The 18,667-nt window shown below is 41.9% G+C and overlaps 1 protein-coding gene across 4 annotated transcripts in view; it reads left to right on the top strand.

Moving 5' to 3' along the window:
- DMXL2 (Dmx like 2) overlaps positions 1-18,667 on the top strand; it is a 64,584-nt gene that overhangs the window by 10,939 nt on the left and 34,978 nt on the right. For all 4 annotated transcript variants that reach the window (XM_088148536.1, XM_088148534.1, XM_088148535.1 and 1 more), the window contains exons 6-18: positions 117-183; positions 4,603-4,781; positions 5,918-6,107; positions 6,509-6,683; positions 8,327-8,554; positions 8,984-9,255; positions 10,760-11,456; positions 11,818-11,939; positions 13,227-13,316; positions 13,421-13,538; positions 14,328-14,447; positions 15,545-15,772; positions 16,861-18,537. In XM_088148536.1, coding sequence (XP_088004662.1) covers positions 117-183; positions 4,603-4,781; positions 5,918-6,107; positions 6,509-6,683; positions 8,327-8,554; positions 8,984-9,255; positions 10,760-11,456; positions 11,818-11,939; positions 13,227-13,316; positions 13,421-13,538; positions 14,328-14,447; positions 15,545-15,772; positions 16,861-18,537 — 4,163 coding nt within the window. The remainder of the gene's footprint in view (positions 1-116; positions 184-4,602; positions 4,782-5,917; positions 6,108-6,508; positions 6,684-8,326; positions 8,555-8,983; positions 9,256-10,759; positions 11,457-11,817; positions 11,940-13,226; positions 13,317-13,420; positions 13,539-14,327; positions 14,448-15,544; positions 15,773-16,860; positions 18,538-18,667) is intronic.

The following is an 18,667-nucleotide window of genomic DNA, read 5'->3' as shown; positions in this document are numbered from 1 at the left end:
CCTGGCATAGATCACCTACCTTGACATTGTAAAGCTTTGTGATATTTATAGTAATGGCTACTTAAAACCACCATATCCCCTAAAGTTGAGAATTGCCTTCTTGGATTGTTTTTTAGGACAGCTGTTTCTGTACACTTGATGGAATGGTCCCCAGATGGTGAATACTTTGCAACAGCTGGGAAGGTAAAGGTTTTTTTTTTTAAAAAAATACTGTTTTGAGTCAGGCTCTGTGTCATATTACTTGTGGTCAGTAAAATAGAATTATTTTATGGTGGGTGTGGGTGTGTGTGTATGTATGTATGTATGTATGTATACTAATACATATAGTACTAAATAGGCATATGAAACTAATGCAGTGGAGGACATCTATAGAGAATTTGCTGGACTGCAGGTCCAGCACCTACAACTAGAAGAACCAGTGGCACGGGATTATGGGAGTAGTGGTTCATCAGCAGTCATCAACAGTTGGACCCATTGATACTGATTTCCTCTGTCCATCATGGGTTTGGTCAACCCAGGCTTCCACATGCCACTTTTTAATCAGATAAAGTTGTAGATTAAAGTTTAGTCATACTGTGCTACATGCTGGATTTCCTACTAACTGCATGGCAAACCAATGGCTACTGTTCACTTCCCACCAGCTAGGAGGTACATGGGGTGTCCTGACACACACTCAAGATGCAAGTTAGTTTGACCATGTAGGTCAACTAAGGCATGAACGACAAGACAAATAGATGAAGGAAGAGTGAATTGGTTAAGAGGTAGGGGAAAACTGAGAAAGGTGTGGTTGGATTAAGTTGCTGAGATCCTCAAAAGAAGAGAGGCGAGAAGTTGAAAGAGCAAAAGGAAGTCTATGAAGATGTCTGCAGATAAGGTAGAAACATGGATGGTGTGCAAGGATGGAATGGTATGGAGAGAGAGAAACTAAATGGTGCTGGAGTAAACTAGATTTAGCTATGTTTCCTTTTGGTTTGCTTTTCTTATTTCTTTTACATTTCTTTGGCTTGCTGTTTTTTACTCCTTTTCTCCACTGTGCGTAACATTGCTTACAGAGGAGGGAATAACACAATGGGTATGAATAGAGGTAGTTCATTAACATCTGTAGAGTGAAGATTTTCCACCCCTGCTCTAATTCACCAGTGTTGTGGGGTGCTTTGGATTCCGTTTCAAAAAGATGCTTCAGACTATGCTGATTTTGGTTGGTTGATTGGTTGGTTGATTGATTGATTGATGCTTCAGTGCTTGTGTGTGAATGTGGTTCCCGCCTATGACTCTTAAAAATTGCCATGTCATTTCCCAGTATCACATGACATTGCAGAAAACAGTCATAACTGCAGGAAAAGAGGTGGCTTCTTCAAAGGGTTGCAGAGAAGGGCCACCTTCATGCTCCTGTAGATTCCAAATGACCTCTTCCACATTATTTGCAAAGCACAGGGCAGGCCTTAATGCCCAACTTTTCAAGTAGTTCAAGGTGAAGCAATCTGTGGCTTTTCAGGGGATATTTCCCTGAATTCCAAACCATTGTTTGTTAAGGCTTATGGGAGTTGGAGCTCATGACAACTGCAGAGCAGTGATAGCTTGCTTCAGAACTATATTTTTGCTTGTGTGTGGCATCCTCTTAATATTGCATTTTATAAAGATTCTTGCTAGGAGCCCCTGACATAAAGGGAAGTTCCTAAAGCTCCTTTTCTCATTTGTTCCATCTGTTGCGAATGTTCATATGTAACTCCCAAGCGTTGTGATTAAATAACTACAGCAGATGGTCTTGGGAGCCAAATTCTGCTTTTGCCAGAGAAGGTTTCCACTCTAATTATTACTGTGCATAGCTTCATCTGACTTACCCTGGAGGTTGTGGCTCTTAGCTTAGCAGATAGATAATGCCGGTATACAAAAACAACAAACAGCCCACGTAATGCTCGATGATGAAATGCAGAAGTTCAGTAATGGAGCAGGAAAGACGAAACGTTGATCTTCTGGCTTGGAGAGGAAGTTGCTTTTTTGTGAGAGAATGGCAGGGAACTTCCTGAAGCAATGTCACAAGAAGCCCTGTTTGCAAGTAAGTTTACATGCCATCATACGTGATCAGCTGAACTCCTGAATTTCCATCTTCACTCAGATATGTCCCCTAGTTGCTTCAGTTGAGAACTAAAATAAACACTGTGGTACCACTGGTGGCAGATCATTTATGGATCCCTTGATTTGTATCTCTCTAGATGTGGTTTCTGACTTCATATATCTTATCTTCTGCCAGATATAACATCCGTTTCCTGAATATATTCAGCCAAGCGCTTGATCATTCACAGTCTGCCAGTCACATTTGATTAATCAGGTTCTCTTTGAAGGCAGGCTCTTCCCTTTTCACATGTGTTGTATTTGGGAAGTCTGTTTTGTTAGCTAGAGCTGTAGAATTTCTTTGAAACCTTGCCATCTTGCAAATGACCATTTAAGGTTGGAGTGCATAAGGTTTTGCTAACCCAAGGGCTGCATCAGCTTGGTGTAGCATGTCAACAAGGGTGGGGCCAAGACTTATTTGAAGGAAACGTTCGGGAACCCTCGGGGCTGAAATGGGTGCTTTAAGCTTTGGCAAGCTAAAAGCACCCATTTTGCACCACAGCCTACCTCTAACTTTAAAAAGACACACAGAAAAAAAGACCAACTCTTTTGGACAAAGCTATTCTGAAGCTGAAGGTGAAATGAAAAAGGAGAAGAGGATGACCAGCAGCAAGGTGGATAGACTCAGTTACAGTACTGATGAGTTGCACCCTTGGGAAGGCTGAAGGACTGGATTAGGGACAGATCATCATGGAGGAGATCTATCTGTGTGGTCACTAAGATTCGTCAATGGCTTGATGGCATGTAAACAATTCAGAGGATGTTCTGGGGACCACAGAAGGGATACAGGGCCTAGTAAGCAGCCCCTGAGGTATGCCTTTTGCTCTGTTTGTTTACCTGTACTTAATTCTGTTCTTCTTCTACCAGATGCTATAATATCCTCTGTGGGAACCAGAGTTTCAGCCAGCCAGCGTAGTGCTCCCTTGCATTTTGATGCTGTAGGGTTTTGTGGTTAGCTGAGCTCTTATTTTCCTTGCCTTGGAGCATGAACCACCTTGCCGAGGCTAAAAACAAGTGCAGGGTATTCAGCTTCTATAATGCGGTTGCTCCTAAGCGTTGGATACTAGAGCTCAGCCCTAGAATTGGCCTTTCTAAACTGCATTTCACTGAATTGTACTGGGCCTTTTGGACTTGGTCTCTCTCTTTAAGCCTGCAAGGATTATGATTTTGAAAATGATTGACGTAGAGCGGGGCCAGCGTCCATCCCATTTTCTGAACCCTGTGATAAACAACTTACTGTAATAAATGTTTGCAAATCCCGTAATCGGTTGAACTGGAAAAGGTTTCGTTTAATGTGCTTGACGCATGTGATTGACTTATCCAAATGCTCTGCATGAAACATTAGCAGCTTCTCTCGTGAGGCTAATTCACTAGCTGAAGGAGATTCTGTATCTAGCAATGATATTCAAATTGTTTATTGCAGCCACAAGGCCAGATACAGTAAAATACATGGATGGATGGATGGATGGATGGATGGATGGATGGATGGATGGATGGATGGATGGATGGATGGATGGAAAAACAATGAGTACAGTAAGATCTAAAGATAAATAAGTATAATAAAATAGAGTAATTTTTTTAGTTATTATGTAGTTATTATTTCTGTTTCGCAGATGGGAATGAGAAAAGCCTTGGGGCACTACCTCTGTTCTGTGCAGAACAAAAGCTTTCAATAAACTATCAGAAAACTATCAGAGAACCAACATTTTCATTTTTGCCCGACATTGTCATATGCCGGTGGCGTAGTGGCTTAATGACGCTGGAGTTGCTGGCCAGAAACGGTCGACGCTCCAGTGGTTCGAGCCCAGCTCCGCGTGATGGTGTGAGTTCCCATCATTCGTCCCTAGCCCCTGCCCACCTAGCAGTTCAAAAGCACGCCACCTGCGAGTAGATAAATAGGTACTCCCATTTCAGTGGGAGGAAACGCTGGCGGCGCTCTGTGCGGGGAGCAGGAACCAGTGCCAGACCTGCCTAGACGCGATTGGCAGAAAAAGATTGGCAGATGAAGAAAGCCCGGATGAGTCGACTTCCTGCGACCGCTGCTGGCAGAAACTAATAATTGTGTTGTGTTAATTAAAAATAATTAATGTTGTATGCCGCCCAGAGTCACTTGTGCAAGACGGGCAGTTAATAAATGTGATATATTAAAAAAACAAAATTCACAAATGGCAAATAAATGGGACTCCAATGGAGCAAGCGCTCATCCACAAAACAATGATATACTTGCCGATTTAAAAATTCTTCACTGTAAGAAAGGCCTGCTATGGGGCCGCAGCAGAAATAATTCCACTGAGTTTTTCTTGTTCTTTCTTTTTCCTGTTCTCCTACAATATTAGCAGCTGCTTTAGGATGAATGGAGATTTGGAGTGGCTAAAAGCATCAGAGAGGAAGGGTCCTCTCCATTTCCTTGGCTCCTGCAATGCAGCTTTAATCCAGTTCATGCAAGAGTTTGAAATGCAAATGTCCTTTTCTATATTTTGTTTTATTCAGGATGACTGTCTCTTAAAAGTCTGGTATGCAAAGATGGGCTGGAAATCATCTCTCCTTCCCCAGGAGGGAGATGAAACCCGAAAGACTTCTCCATCTGTCTATTTTGCATTTGTCTACCTTTCACATCCTCGAGCAGTGACGGGATTTTCCTGGCGACACACTAGCAAGTTTATGCCCAGGTTAGAATAACTCTGGAAGAAAATGGTACCCTCTCCCCCAAAAAAGAAGAGACATTTGAGTCCAATAACCTAGGGATCTCTGTGCTGATTGTGTTTGATTGGTGTCCTGACCAGGTGACATTCAAAGTGGATAACTTTTGTAAGTTGGCAAGCGCATGCAAGAGAAAGAATGGTTTCCTTATGTGCATTATTATCTGTATTAAGGCTTCTCTATTAAGGCTAGGAAAGCTACAGTGGATGGATCTGTGAAGTCACCGGGGATTGAGCACAACTCAAAGGAAACTTTCCTTTTCGATTCGTCTCTTTTTACATTCCTTTACATCACTTACTCTATCAAACATATATTGAAAGAGAATTAAGCTTCCTCAGCGGGGCTTACTCCCATAGGCTTATGCAGCTTGAATTACTCCCATGAAATTTTGTCTAACTGGCTTCAGTGCTGGATCAGAAAATGCTTTTTCTACATAATTCCTTTTTTTTTTTTCAAAAGCATTCTTCCATGGGGCATGAGTCTGGCTGTTGTTTGAAGAACTAGGGAAGAAACCATCCGTGGAAGCCACTTTCCGCTTCTTGGCCTGAATTTAATTAAGGGTTGGCCTTAGCAGGACTAAGCACCCATAATTCAACAGAGCTATGAACAACAGCAACAAAAGTCACTTCAGTTGTGAACTAAGTGCTGATAGAATTGGAAACAGAGAAATCTCACAGAAATCAGAGGAAAATATTAGCATGTTTGGAGGTGGTACGAACAAGGTTTTTTAAAGAACAATTAAGGGGTAAGCTTCCTGTGCAGATCAAGAAAAATAATGAAAAGTGAGCCTACACAAACCCTATGAAGTGGAGGAGGACAACAGGCTAAAATAGAGAAATAGCAGAAGGCCCCATATGGGGGAATAGCTTTCTAGATGGGACAGATTGCCCACCCTTGAAAAAGACCAAGGTGGGAAAAGGCAACCTGATGTCTTCCAGGTATTTGGAATCCCATGCTGTTGACCTTTGTGCTGGTTGGGATAGGTGTCCAAAACATCTGGAGAGTCTAGCTTGCCCATCCCTGCTCTGATATTTTGTGGCTGGCTGTTTTCATCTGTGGACAGGTCAGTTGTGGTCCAACATAGTCTTTTCCTTGTGCTTCTCAGGGGGTCTGTTTGCAACGTTCTCCTGACTTCGTGTCAGGATGGCATTTGCCGGCTCTGGGCGGAGACGTTGCTGCCTGAAGATACGCTTCTGGGGGAGCAGATCTGTGAAACAAGCACGTCGAGCATCAGCTCCAGCACCAGCTTCTCGCGTTCAGGAAGGCACAAGGACAACATTCAGCATGCTTTAGAAGTACGATGGAAGAAAGCATGGGGTGCCAGATATTCCCTTTTACTTCTCTGGTGTTAAAATCATCTCTTAGTAGCAGAGATTCAAAATTGGAATGTCAAAATCTATGAAAATGTATGCCTGCCTCCTTCCTTCCTTCCTCCCTCCCTGGGAGGTGACCTCAAACTAAAAGGGGGACAAGAGAAGACAGCAGGCAAAATAGCTACTGGACACTAGTTCTTAGTGACATCTTCTCTATTTTGACATTACTAGTTTGGCCCAATTTTAGCAAGAAAAGCGGCTTATGTTTGGGAGGTAAATGCTCCTGACTGAAATGACTTTCCTGATGGCGTTTTGTTCTGTTTTTTTTTTTAATTCTTTTTGTGGTCTTCTGTCCTGTTCTTTCTTCTCTTCCTCTGCTTCAGACAATCCATCATCTGAAAAACTTGAGGAAGGGTCAGCGAAGATCTTCGGTGCTTATCACTCACGCAGAAGACCTACCCAACCAATTGGGAATCCATGAAGTGCAGCGACATATTTCTCACCATGCTAACGCACTCTGCCATTTCCACATCGCAGCAAGCATTAATCCCAACACTGGTGAATTCAGTATTTGTATTTCCTGTCTATCCTGTGGAGTAAAAGTTTGTCAATTTTTTGGTTTTTGCACACTCAGTAGAAGAACTTAATTTTCTTTACAGGACAAGACCAGGCTTGTTGATTCTTCAAACTTTGTTATGAGCTTTGAAATTCTTTCATCTCTCTTGTATAATTTCCACAGTGCCTGAACTGGCAGACTTTAATTGGTCTTTGCATTATGAGTCAGAAATGGAAATTGTTGTTTAGGAGTAGCTTTTCCTTGTAGGCTTGGAGTGATGACTTTTTTAAAAAATTAAATGTTGCAAAGAAAAGAGTAAAACAATAGAAAAAGGTAAAAACAGGAACAGGAGAGGTGGAGAATATTATATATATAAAGGCTTCCCCTACCTACATATATTATATAGTTTTACATGCAGTCTCCATAAAAGATGGCCATATTTTATCGTAGTCATCCATACTTCATCAGCATAGTGGCTGTGGAAATAACCATAGAATGCTGAGTTTGATGGCATGGAGAATCTGTTTTGCATTAATTTCATCTTGAAAGGCAGGTTTGGAACTGGGGAAATGGTTCATTTCCAACCCTCTGAGCTAAGGTCATAACAATTCCAAGATGTTGTTATAGGTAGTTCTCAATATATGACCACAATTGGGACCAGAACTTCTGTCGCTAAGTGGAAAGGTTGTTAAGTGAGTCGTGCCTGATTTTATGACCTTTTTTTGCTGTGGTCGGTAAGCAATTTACGTGGTCGTTAAGCGAATCCGGCTTCCCCCATTGACTTTGCTTGTGGGAAGCGCCCTGGGAAGGTTGCAGATAGCAATCACATGACCCCAGGATGCTACAACTGTTGTAAATACAGTGGTACCTCGGGATACGAACTTAATCCGTTCCGTGACTCTGGTTGCAACTCGAGTTGGTCTCAAGTCGAGGTAAAGTTTCCCATAGGGTTCAATGTAAATCCGGTTAATCCGTTCCGCCCTCCGAATTTGGTCGCAACCCGAGGCAAATTTCCCCATAGGGTTCAATGTAAATCCGGTTAATCCATTCCGCCCTCCGCCCGAATTTGGTCGCAACCCGAGGCAATTTTCTCTTCAGAGCCTTACTCCCGCCAAGCCTGCTCTGCATTTTCTTTGGAGCCATGCTAACACGCACAGCAAAAACCTTCGCAAAACACCGCAAAACACACCACAAGCCTCACCAAACGTCTCCTTGCTACCACGACCTCGCCCACAGGAAGCCGCGACCGCGTGGCAGCAGGGAAAACGGCCGTAGATCCGGTTCGTAACTAGAGGCGAGTTCATAACCCGAGGTAAATTTTTCCTGCCGAAGCTGGTTGTAACCCGAAACGTCCGTTAGTAGAGGCGTTTGTATCCCGAGGTACCACTGTACATGCTAGTTGCCAAGCGCCCAAATTTTGATCACATGACCACAAGGACACTGCAACGATCATAAGTGCAAGGACCAGTCATAAGTCATTTTTTTCAGCACCATCATAACTTCAAATGGTCATTAAACGAATGGTCGTAAGTTGACGACTGTCTGTACATCCTTTTAGGCCAACTCATTTCCCAAGTACCTGAAACACTGAATAACGCTTTTAATATCTAAATCAAGCTCCTTTTTCAAAATGTCCCTTCTTCAGATATTCCACCAGCATTGGTGAAGACTGCTTTACATTTAGACGAAGGCAACGAAGGCTTTGTGGTTCATTGGCTAAATAATAAGGAATTCCATTTTACATCTTCAACGGAAATATTTATGCAGCACTTGCGAGAATTGACAGACCAGCAGATCAAAGGAGCAGAAGAAGATGCTGTTGAAAGAGAAGATGAAGAGAAAGAGAAAGGTTTACTCATGAAACTTGATCATGGTTAGTTATATGCATTTTTCCTTCCCTAACTCCACCCCAGTAGTTATAGCTGAGAAGTCAGAATGGTTACACGTGAACGACGATCTTGCTCTTGAGTTGTAATAGTGAGGAATGTTCAATGATACTTTGAAAGATTCAGATTTCCTGACCATGGTGCACTTTTATGAACAACCAGCTAAAGCTGTAACAAGTCAATGAAATAATAATGAAAATTGTTTCTTTCCTTGTTTCTCTGTATTCCCTATCAGAAGCTTGCATTGAACCTTTTCCACAGCAATCAATAATTCAGTGCTCAGAATGGGAAATGTTGAATGAGGCTAGCCTGGTATTTCGTATCCAAGATTCTTTCTTTTTTCTTGTCCACAAGCTTTGTTATGATACGACATCATGCAACACAATGGCTCCTGGTCTTTTGATCTTTTGTTTTAGAGTTGTCTCTCGACAGAGAATCTGAAACAGGGACTGGATCTTCAGATCATGATGATGGAGACAAGGAGGGAAGTCCCAAAATTATTTCTCCAGCTGCTTCACCGGTTCCACTTCCTACTATCTTACTCGACCGAAAGATCGAGTTGCTGCTTAAAGAGTGGAACCAGAATCCAGATATGCTCTTCACCATTCATCCCGTGGATGGTACCTTTCTAGTGTGGCATGTGAAACATCTAGATGAATACAACCCGGGCATCTTTCGACAAGTTCAGGTAGATGTATTTTCCAAGACATAATTCCTGTATTAAGAATGCAGGTACTTATTAACATACAAACATAAAACTTCAATATAGATCCAACCTTTTTGACAATCCAAAAAGTTGTTATATTAGTTAATACAGAACCAGGGATATTCCTCTATAAGAACTTTGTAATTCAGTTTATCATTTCCATTCCATCCATATCTGTTTTTCCTCCATCCTTTTTCCCTATGCCTTTTTGATCGAACACTCCACAGTGGAGACTGGTTGACTCTTCTTGATCTCTGTGAACTAGATGTGTGTAAAATGTTTCAGATCCAGAAGGGCTTTTTTGACTTGACAAGGTCCAACCTTATGGGGAGCGTTTCAAGCTTGGAACATGTCCAGTGAAGTCAGAAAGTATTGGACTGCTTTTTTTTTTTGACGTTAGGATAGCTGTGTTGAACCCAAAACATTTTGTATGCCTCTAAGTCAACCCATTCTTATACAGAGCAGAGTCAAAATGATTTAAGTAAATATCAAATGTTAGCATAAAGTTAAATAAACATTATTTTTTTAATTTATTGTGTTCAATGGATAGGTATATTATCCTGGGAAAAATCTCTTTGCTGAACACAAAACTGTCAGATTAGTAGATGTTCAACCTCTGCATATTGTTCCCCCAAAACCCATTGTTCTTTCAGATTTCAGGCAGACAGATTTTCCAATCTTACCAAGGAATTCTGAGAATTATTGTTATTGTTGTTATTATTATATTTATAATAATATTTATATTTATTGTGTTGGTCACACAGTCAGGTGTTTAGACTGGGTTATATTATTATTATGATGATTGGTCACACAGTCAGCCAGATATTTGGACTGGATTTGGCATTTTTATCCACCTATTGAGTCCTTCCCAGGGACCTGGGATAAGCAGATGTTGTTGTTTGATGGTTTGATGGTATTAAAGGTATCATCACAGGATATAAGCTGTTCCAAGTAAAGCGGTCTTTTGCAATTGACTGATGGTGGTTTTGTGAATGCCGATGGTGTTCAAGTGGTGCTCCAGATGTTTTGGGATTGCACCCAAGGCGCCTATTACTACTGGTACTATCTCTGCTTTCTTTTGCCACAGTCGTTCTATTTCTATTTGCAGGTACTGCTGTTGTTGTTGTTATTATTATTATTATTATTCAAAATGCATCCTCTACAGCTGAGCCATTGTCTCCCTCCTCTGAAATGGCCAGTGATGGGGCATTTCTTTCTAGTGCAAATTCCAGCTGCAGAACCACAGCAGAGAAAGAAAGAATTAAAATCCAGTTTCCTCTTGATGTGTTCTTTCCAGTTGATGCTATTTGCAGATTTTCTGAAGTGCATGTTAAAGATGACAGTGCATTTTACAGCCACATCTTGTTTTGTCCTAACGTTTAACAATTCATGGGATTTTCACATAACAGGGAAAGAGGCGGTTTGGCCTTAAAAAAGAGGATGTTTCTTCTGATCCTGTCCTGCCATTTCCTTCCCCTTTTTCTAGGTTTCGTTTTCTTCTCAGATCCCTGTGGCCTTTCCATCGGGCGACGCCAGCTCCCTCAGCAAACACATCATGATGTACGCCTGCCCGACCTTCGCAAAGGAAAGCAGCAGCGTCCCAGCACGGAAGAGAACTAGCATTTCGGGCAGCCTGTCTGGATGCAGACTGAGCAGGTTTCAAGATCGGTCAAGTGGAAACCTGTGCACTCCCACAGTCATGATGGTCTCCAAACACATCGATGGCTCGCTAAATCAGTGGGCGGTTTCTTTTGCAGATAAATCCGCCTTTACCGCTGTCCACACTGTAACTCACAAGTTCCGGTATTGCGGCCACCGGTTTCATCTCAACGGCCTGGCTTGCCATTCGGTGCTGCCGCTGCTGCTGACCTCATCCCACCACAATGCTCTCCTCACTCCCGAGGCGGATCCCCCGTGGGACTTGGGAGGATTAAATAAAACAGTGGATCCCACATATCCCATCCTGAGAGCCCCATCCAGGCAGCATTTGCAAAACGCAGCCACCCGTGCGTTCCACAACCCCGATGCAATCTACAGTGAGCTGATTCTCTGGCGAGTGGACCCCATCGGGCCTTTGTCCTACACAGGAGGAGTATCAGAACTGGCGCGCATTAATTCTCTCCATACCTCTGCTTTCTCGAACGTGGCCTGGCTCCCAACTCTTATCCCTAGTTATTGTCTGGGTCAGTATGATTATCTCGCATCTCCCAGCATAGGAAACCGGAGTGTTATTAATTTCCCCCTTCTGATAAATGAAGTCCTAAACTGTGAATGTAGAAGAGAGAGAACATGCTGGTTGTATGTCCCTGAAGCTTTCAGACTGGGAGCTGACATACCCATATTATTATTTTCTCTAAAAACAGATCCTTGCTTTATTTGTAAGAGGGGGAAAGACTGGTATACTTTGGCATTTAGATCTTTGGAATGTTTTCATTTGCCACACAGTAGGACATAACATAATAACATAAAGCTTTTCCAGCAATAGTTATTGAACGGTATGGCTCATATTCGGTGTTAAATGAACACTTCTTGTTGTCAAATTAGGGACATACTGCAATTCTGCCAGTGCCTGCTTTGTGGCATCAGATGGGAAGAACCTGAGGCTGTATCAGGCTGTGGTAGATGCCCGGAAGCTTTTAGATGAGCTCAGTGACCCCGGGGCCTCTGTAAGTTTCATGGGCTGTTTGACTTGACTTGACTTGACTTGACTTGACTTTGACTTTGACTTTGACTTTGACTTTGACTTTGACTTTGACTTTGACTTTGACTCTCTACACTCTACACTCTACACTCTACACTCTGCTCTACTCTGTTCTACTCTACTCTGCCCAAAATGTACCTTCAGACTCAGTGCTGTTGTTTCAGTTAAATTGGCCTTTAAATTGTTTTCCATCAGATTTACCCTAATAGGATGACTAGCCTAGTTATGGGAGAAGCCAGAGAAGGCGTTGTGGTTTGGAATGTGCTGAGTCCTTTGCCAATCTTGTTTTGAGACTATTTCAGAACATCTGCCCATCGCCTCAGTTTGCTGCCAGTTATAGCCTTCATTCTGTTCCTGCAGTAGATGGATTCAGATGCAGAGCAGTAAAGATGCCCCCTCCTTTACTCCATCTCTCCAGTCTTGGTACATACAGTAGTATTGATTTATTAAATTTAGAAGGCCACCCAACTCCATAATGACTCTGGCTGCAAATTATAGCAATAGCATCATTACTAAAAAAAAAAAAAGATGCAACTTAAACCAGAGGAATGTGAAAAAAGAAAGACCATGCATTCTAAAAATAATACAACACAGAGGAGCCACCATCCAGTCTAACCCAAGGCCTGGGGGAACAGCCAGGTTTTAAGGGCTCTTTTAAAAATGGTCAGTTGGGGGCCAGACAAATCTCAGTGTGGAATCAAAGTATCTAAGGTCAACTGGTGTTTTGGGCATATGAGGTAGGAAATCTCACAACTCCCTCTCTTAATTGTAATAAGAGGATCAGAGTACTTCCTGCTTTTCATTGGCACCAAAATCTGATGATTGGGACAATGCTTTACTTTGCCCAACAGTATGGCTGGATCCACTCTCAGTGTGAAAATGTTACGAGAAGAGGAATGTCTTAGTCATGATGATATAGATCTCTTCTGATGTGTCTTCCTGGAAGGCATTCTACAAATATAGAAAAGGCTCCCTTCCTTAAGTTAAGTAATAAGAAACTTGGGTGCTTAAGAGAGATACCCTGAGCAATGAATCTCAGAGTGCCCAGGCAGGTTTGTTTGTTTGTTTGTTTGTTTGTTTGTTTGTTTGTTTAATAGACTTGTCCCTGCCCATCTCCCCACAACGGGGGGCCCTTGATTTTATAAATGATAAAATTGACAAAGCACTATTATCATGGGATCTAGAAGGCCATGGTGCAATTAAGCATTAAAATAACTGACAATTCCAGGTTTGCTCATGTTTTCTGTTTTAGAAACTTATTGGAGAAGTGTTTAACATTGTAAGCCAGCAGTCAACAGCTCGACCAGGATGCATTATTGAACTGGATGTCATAACTGACCAGGTAAATAACTTACCCATTATAATATGGACTAATACCTTGAATTGTGCTGTAAATAATTACTTGGAAAGTTACAATTTGCTCATTTTTCTTGATGCTGCTTCTAGTGTGGTTCAAACACACAATTACTTCACGTCTTTCAAGAGGACTTCATTTTGGGATACAAGCCGCAGAAGGAAGAGGTGGAGCGGAAGGAAACAGAGATATTTTTCCAACCTTCTAAAGGTCTTGTGATGCTCTTTGTAAGCTAATTGTATCTGTAAACTCGGATTTCCAGAATGGTGGGGTTCATACATAATGCTAAACTATAATGTGGTTTGCTTACTGTGGCTTGATAGGAGGTATGAAGGCTACCATTGTGAATGTAAGCTTTATGTGAGATTTAGTGAGCAAATCATGACTGATTCAAAAACCATGATTTAAAAATTGCTGTGAACCCAGCCCACTGAGCCCTTGTGATGGCTGGAAAGGAGAAGAACTTGCTAATAGTAGAGAACATCTGTAGCTCAGGGTTGAACTGTGGAGTCCTTGGGGTTCTCTGAGCTGGGTTGTTTTCTTACAGTCATTTCAGTACCTGCCTAGGTAACATCTTCAGTGCTGTTCATATATGAAATGTATGTTCATATATGAAACAGAATCAAGAAAAGGTTATTTTAAGTTTGTTTCTCATGCTCCTTCTTTCCCAGGACTGAATTGTGATTTATTTTCTCTTACCTGTTCTAACAACTCTTGCACTGTTATTTTTTATAGGTAGGTAGGTAAGGTTAGGTTAGGTTAGGTTAGGTTAGGTTAGGTTAGGTTAGGTTAGGTTAGGTTAGGTTAGGTTAGGTTAGGATGGATGGATGGATGGATGGATGGATGGATGGATGGATGGATGGATGGATAGATAGATAGATAGATAGATAGATAGATAGATAGATAGATAGATAGATAGATAATGTTGTCTAATGAAAGGGCAATATACTTATTTTTTATTGCAATATCAAGTATGTAATGTATTTTATTTTTCAACAGGCTATCGGCCACCACCCTTCTCTGAAAAGTTTTACCTAATTGTAATTGAGAAGGACACCAATGGCTACTCAATACTTCACATGTGGCATTTACACCTTAAGTCTGTCCAAGCATGTTTAGGTGAGTGAAGCTGTTCCACATTAATACATCTGAATTCCTGATCTCCATAACTATAGGTATTCCATGCTTTATTTAAGCATTCTATCCTGTTTCTGATCTGAAAAAGGTCCCCTGCCCCCCAGCAATTTAGAAAACGAAAACAGAGCAGTAGAACGAATCAGGAAAACTCAAATGCAAAATCATTTTTCCCTTGTACTGAAATAAGAGCAGTGAAAGTACTGGGTGGGCTTGTCAAAGCAGAGGGCTCTGTAAGTGGGTCACTGGAACAGAAAAGATTGCTCCAAGCTTAAGGACAGTTGGAAAAAGCATTTAAAATATGCCTAAATTGGAAAAGGCAACATTTCCGGTCATGGGACCAAAGACTAGGAGAACATAAGAAATTCGTCTCTCTTGTTCCATATTGCTCACATTCATTGAAAAAATAAATCCAGAGTTTCAGCCTGGAGTATTTCCCAGCCCTACCTAGAGATGTTAGAAACTGAACTGGGATTTTCTTTCAAGCCAAATAAGCATTTCACGCTGAGTTTTAGCTGATCTCCCTAAGACACAGTTCACATGGTTTGTAAGAAAAAAACTCTCTTTTTCTGTTCAATCTTCCATCCTGTAACACAAAACAAAGAGTATGCTGCGATGGTCAATGTACTTTACTGTCTTGAATTTGATGAGCGTTTTAAGAAGAGTTATGGATCAAATAGGACTAGTGATGACTTGCAGGAAAGTCCTGTTAAATTTGAACATGATCAGGCTGCTGAGGTTCTCTTAGGCTACAATCCAGTGGTCATTAACCTAGGTCAGATTGTACCCAATGCACCTATGGAATGTTATTACCTCGATTGTAGTCTTATGCACGTGTATCAGGGGAATAACTTCCATTGAGCATAGTGTGAGCAAGGCTTAGTTCTCAGCATATAGATGGAAGTACAAGAAGCTCATCCATGAAGTATATCTGCAGATAGTTCAAAACCAATAACATAAATGGAATTAAACGGTTTTGTTTTGAACTGTTCACATATACCTTGAATGTTTGCCTTAAAAAATAATAAAAACAGTCTGTCCTTGTTCCACTAAAGTTGTTTGTCTATTATGCTTCTTTCAAGGACCATCTGCTGATGTTCATTCAGTGGGACACCAATTAGCTGTTCCTGGGCAACCAGTAGCTGATTCTTCTCCAGAGACTTCACCTGGCACAACTCCAATGCTGCGTTCTTCATCGGTGGCTAACCTTCAGACAGCTAGTAAACTTATACTGAGTTCTAGCCTGGTTTACAGTTACCCATTGGATCTGCCACCTGGTGTGGAGGTTGTACGAGCTACTCCTTCTGCAGGTAAAATGGGAGGACGGACAAACCAGTTAGTGATAACCCTTCTTGGATGGAAGCTTGAGATTTCCAACAAATTATGCAAATGCATAAATTTAACCACTATAAACTTATATAATAATGTCAGGGTCTGCATTCTCTCAGAGATAGTCTGGAATTATGCAGTAGGGCAATGTTGAAGCAAGTAATGAGTGGGATCAGAAGAAAGAGAAAGGTGAGGATGCACCATTTATGATCTGACACCTCTTTCTTCTCTTCCTGACATCCCTCTCCCAAACTTCAGGCTCCATCCATCTCAAGATGGTTAACGTTTTTTCTAATGAAAAATAAATCAGTATAGGGTTGGCACGCTGCAAAGCAAAACATTAGCCTCCAATATAAGTATTACAGCCGTGCCTTTTGTGCCCCAAAGATCTTATTGAGAGGGTGGGAAGCATCCTGTAGGGTTCAATCATTTTCTGGTAGGAGAGCTTTTCAGTTGGCTGGGTTCACCATGACAGCCCTTTTCTGAGTGTGTTCAATGTTTGAAATATGCCCTGACCCCAAAAAGGTTACCTACCCCTGATTTAATCTCATTTCTTACATGAGTTCTGTCTGCAGGGAACCCGTAGTAAGGCCTTCTCAATGGTGCCCCCTCCTGTAGAATAATTGGATGCCAGTTTCCTGATGAGTTTCTGCAGAAAAGTAAAAACCTGGTTTTGGGAGAGAACATTTGCAGGATGTTCAGTTCAGGATCTGCCCCTGCTGAATTATGCTATTATGATTTATGTTTTAAATTTGCTCTGCTATTTTTAATCCTCCTTTTGGCTGTACCTGGCTCAAAGCCACTTCAGGTGGAGCAGCTCAGAAACATGTGTAATAAATGATAATTTAAAAAGTGGTTTTGAAATTACCCAGAGAACCACATATGGACTCATACTTACCCTTGCTATAAATGGTATTTATAATAAATTAACTATTGATGCAATTGTCAGATCACTATATCAACAATTTCAGTTAGCCTAAACCCAAGATAGGCTTGCTTTGAAGTCTGCGTTCATGAAATTGTCATTCCGTGGGATCCTAACACTGAATAATTCTCTGATTTAATTCAGGGCATCTAAGCTCATCGTCCATCTATCCTGTCTGCCTGGCCCCTTACTTGTTGGTAACGTCTTGTTCAGACAACAAAGTACGATTCTGGAGGTGTTCCGTAGAGGCTACAGAAAACAGCCAAGGTGAAACAAAAGAAACCTATCACTGGAAACAGTGGCCTTTGATGAACGAAGAGCAAGAAGATGCCAGCAGCACCGTTTGCATAGTGGGAAGACCAGTAGCAGTTAGCTGTTCTTACACTGGTCGCTTGGCCGTAGCTTACAAGCAGCCAATTCAGCAGAGTGGATTTGTTTCCAAAGAATTTTCGATGCATGTGTGTATATTTGAGTGTGAATCTACTGGAGGATCAGAATGGGTTTTGGAGCAGACCATTCATCTGGATGACCTAGTTAAAGTTGGGAGCGTCCTGGATTCAAGGGTTAGTGTAGACAGTAACTTATTTGTGTACAGTAAATCCGAAATCTTTTTGAATAAGGACCGGTACCTTATACCAAACATCAAACATCTGGTACACTTGGACTGGGTTTCCAAGGAAGATGGTTCACATATACTTACAGTCGGGGTCGGTGCAAATATATTCATGTATGGACGGCTCTCGGGAATTGTGACTGAACAAACCAGCAGCAAGGATGGTCTGGCTGTCATTACTTTACCCCTAGGTGGGAGTATCAAACAAGGCATCAAGTCCAAATGGGTACTTCTGCGATCCATTGATTTGGTGTCTTCAGTAGATGGCACCCCGTCCTTGCCTGTTTCTCTTTCTTGGGTAAGAGATGGTATCCTGGTTGTGGGAATGGACTGTGAAATGCATGTCTATGCTCAGTGGAAGCATGCCATAAAATCAGGGAACGGGGAGAGCAATGGTTTTCTACCTGACAGTTCCCCTGCTAAGGACCCACTCAAGGCTAGCTTTCTAGCCAAAAAAACCAGCATCATTGATGGAGCAGGCATTGTGGATGATGTTTTTGGAACCCCCACCGTCATTCAGGATGGCGGCCTTTTTGAAGCAGCCCATGTTCTTTCACCAACCCTCCCACAGTATCATCCCACCCAGCTTCTAGAGCTGATGGACTTGGGGAAAGTTCGCAGAGCAAAAGCTATTCTGTCCCACCTTGTAAAATGCATTGCAGGGGAAGTTGCTATCGTGAAGGACCCAGAATCCACTGACGGTGGCTCCAAGCGCCATCTGTCCCGTACTATTAGTGTAAGCGGCAGCACGGCTAAAGATGCAGTCACCACCGGGAAAGAAGGCACGCGGGATTATACAGAGATTGATTCTATCCCCCCACTACCATTGTATGCCTTGCTTGCCGCAGATCAAGATTCCACATACAAAACTGAGGAAGCTCCTAAACAAATTCAGAACCTAGAAGATCGTACTAAGAGGAAGGCTGAGGATCAATACTCAGATCTTTTCCAGGTTCAGCAGGTTACAACAGATGACTTTGTAGATTTTGAGCCAGAGAGAAGAGAACATAAATCTAAAGTGATTAACCTTTCTCAGTATGGCCCAACATACTTTGGCCAAGGGCATGCAAGTGTGCTATCAAGCCATTTAATGCACTCAAGTTTACCTGGACTCACTCGCCTAGAGCAAATGTTTTTGGTAGCCCTAGCAGACACGGTAGCCACCACAAGTACTGAACTGGATGAAAACCGAGACAAGCACTACTCAGGTAAATAAGTGGTCTAATTTCTTAGGATGCTACATTGGTTTAGAAGAAATAAAAATGGGATGGGATGGGATGGGATGGGATGGGATGGGATGAGATGAGATGAGATGAGATGAGATGAGATGAGATGAGA

The sequence above is a fragment of the Python bivittatus genome, unplaced genomic scaffold, assembly GCF_059951505.1.
Source record: "Python bivittatus isolate LINGU-HERP-01145 unplaced genomic scaffold, Pbiv_v1 ctg000530_np1212, whole genome shotgun sequence".
In the NCBI taxonomy this organism is placed as follows: domain Eukaryota; kingdom Metazoa; phylum Chordata; class Lepidosauria; order Squamata; family Pythonidae; genus Python; species Python bivittatus.
This window is presented reverse-complemented; position numbering and strand designations above follow the sequence as displayed.